This window comes from Kryptolebias marmoratus, linkage group LG22 (genome assembly GCF_001649575.2).
Source record: "Kryptolebias marmoratus isolate JLee-2015 linkage group LG22, ASM164957v2, whole genome shotgun sequence".
Lineage (NCBI taxonomy): Eukaryota > Metazoa > Chordata > Actinopteri > Cyprinodontiformes > Rivulidae > Kryptolebias > Kryptolebias marmoratus.
The window spans coordinates 5552625-5554212 of record NC_051451.1 but is presented as its reverse complement, the minus strand read 5'-3'; the positions used below and the strand labels follow the sequence as shown (position 1 = coordinate 5554212).

The following is a 1588-nucleotide window of genomic DNA, read 5'->3' as shown; positions in this document are numbered from 1 at the left end:
ATATATATATATATATATATATATATATATATATATATATATATATATATATATATATATATATATATATATATATATATATATATATATATATAATTAAACATTAGGATTGTAGTTTTTAATTATTTTATTATGGTTAATACTAAGTGTGCTTTTTGCAATTATTTTCACAGTAAATTTCATTTCTGCAGATCTTTCCAGATTCCAGCTTTGGAAACCAGTGCCTTTTAGATCAAACCTTTTGATTTAATCACTTAATAAAGTTGTTTTATTATGAAGCTTTTTAATGAAACAGTACATTTTCTTCAGCAGTGTCAGTGTGTAACAAAATACCTTTTCTTGTAATTGGTGCTTCTACTAATATGACGTATGTCAATAATTAGTGTGTCATACAGATGTAAACACTGCTGCTATGCAGAAATATAATCTCTTCAAGTAGAAGGCTGATGCTTCACTTCTTAGGCAGGACATTATGCTCATAATCTATTGATTTCTACAAAGTCAAATAAGAGAGCATCTCCGGATCCGCTCACCTCAGCCGGCGGTCCTCCGGACCAGAACTCCCCGCCGCGGTGACCTCCCGTGCCGGGGGATGGGTACGTCCTGCGCGGTGGGTAGTGGCGGTAAGAGTCCGGGGGGTTGTGGTCCCGATAGTCGGAGTGATAAGGGGGTCTGGGCCGACTCCGCTCGTCCCGGTAAGCAGGTGCCGGGTGAGGCCTCGATGGAGGCGGACCTCGGCCTTCGAATGGCGGCGGGTAGCCTCCTCTGAACGGAGGCCGACCGCGGAACATCTTCTGCGGCTGAAGCAAGCCGAGGTACCGGGGTGGAGCTGCGGATGCTACCCCGGAGGGCTTGAAACACAGAACAAGGTCCTGCAGCCGGTCACTGTCTGACTGAAGACAAAGACCCGGGAGTTTTTTAGGGAAATTTCCTGTAGGGCTCCATCCATGCACACGATCCTTCTGCTTCTTCTTCTTCTTCTTCTTTTTGTTTCAGGCGGTTTTCTGCCCACAATCACACTGCTGCCCCCTAGCGGAGAGGATTTACCCTGCAGTCAGTCAATATTTGCTGCTGCCCATGATGGATAAAAGCCACTCAGGAGAAGGTGCAAACTACACAAAGAAAAGCCCCAGCTGGGTTACCTTCTTACTGTGAGGCAACTTCACCACCATCTTAAACAGCTTTACAGTACTTTAGGTTTGAAGGCAACATTAAGAGAAAATCTTATGCACTCAGGAATTATTCAGAATCAGACCCATTGCTGTTATGTTTCACCACTGTCCAATCTTGGGGTTAGAAATGGACTCTCTGTGGGCACCTTGGGAAGTGCCTCTTGGCTCAGTGAGCTGTCAGTCACTGATCAGGGCAAATATAGAAGAACACAACTGACCCTACCCAGATAGCACAGAATGGTTTAAACAACATTGAATCAATGTCAGGCAGAGACATTGAATCAACGTTGAAGGCTGACATTGAAACAACATTGAAAGTGGTCGGTGACTTGTATGTTGAATCAACGTTAGAGTTTCAACCATAACTGACATTATATCAATGTTGATTCAACCATCATCTGTATGTCAATTTATAT

General features: G+C 42.8%; 1 protein-coding gene across 1 annotated transcript in view; it reads right to left on the bottom strand.

Moving 5' to 3' along the window:
• Positions 1-1494, bottom strand: part of znf318 (zinc finger protein 318) — a 26023-nt gene extending 24529 nt beyond the window's left edge. The window contains exon 1 of the mRNA XM_017434447.3: positions 534-1494. Within this exon, the coding sequence (XP_017289936.1) occupies positions 534-791 (258 nt within the window). The 5' untranslated portion in view covers positions 792-1494. The remainder of the gene's footprint in view (positions 1-533) is intronic.
• Positions 1495-1588: the final 94 nt, after the last annotated feature.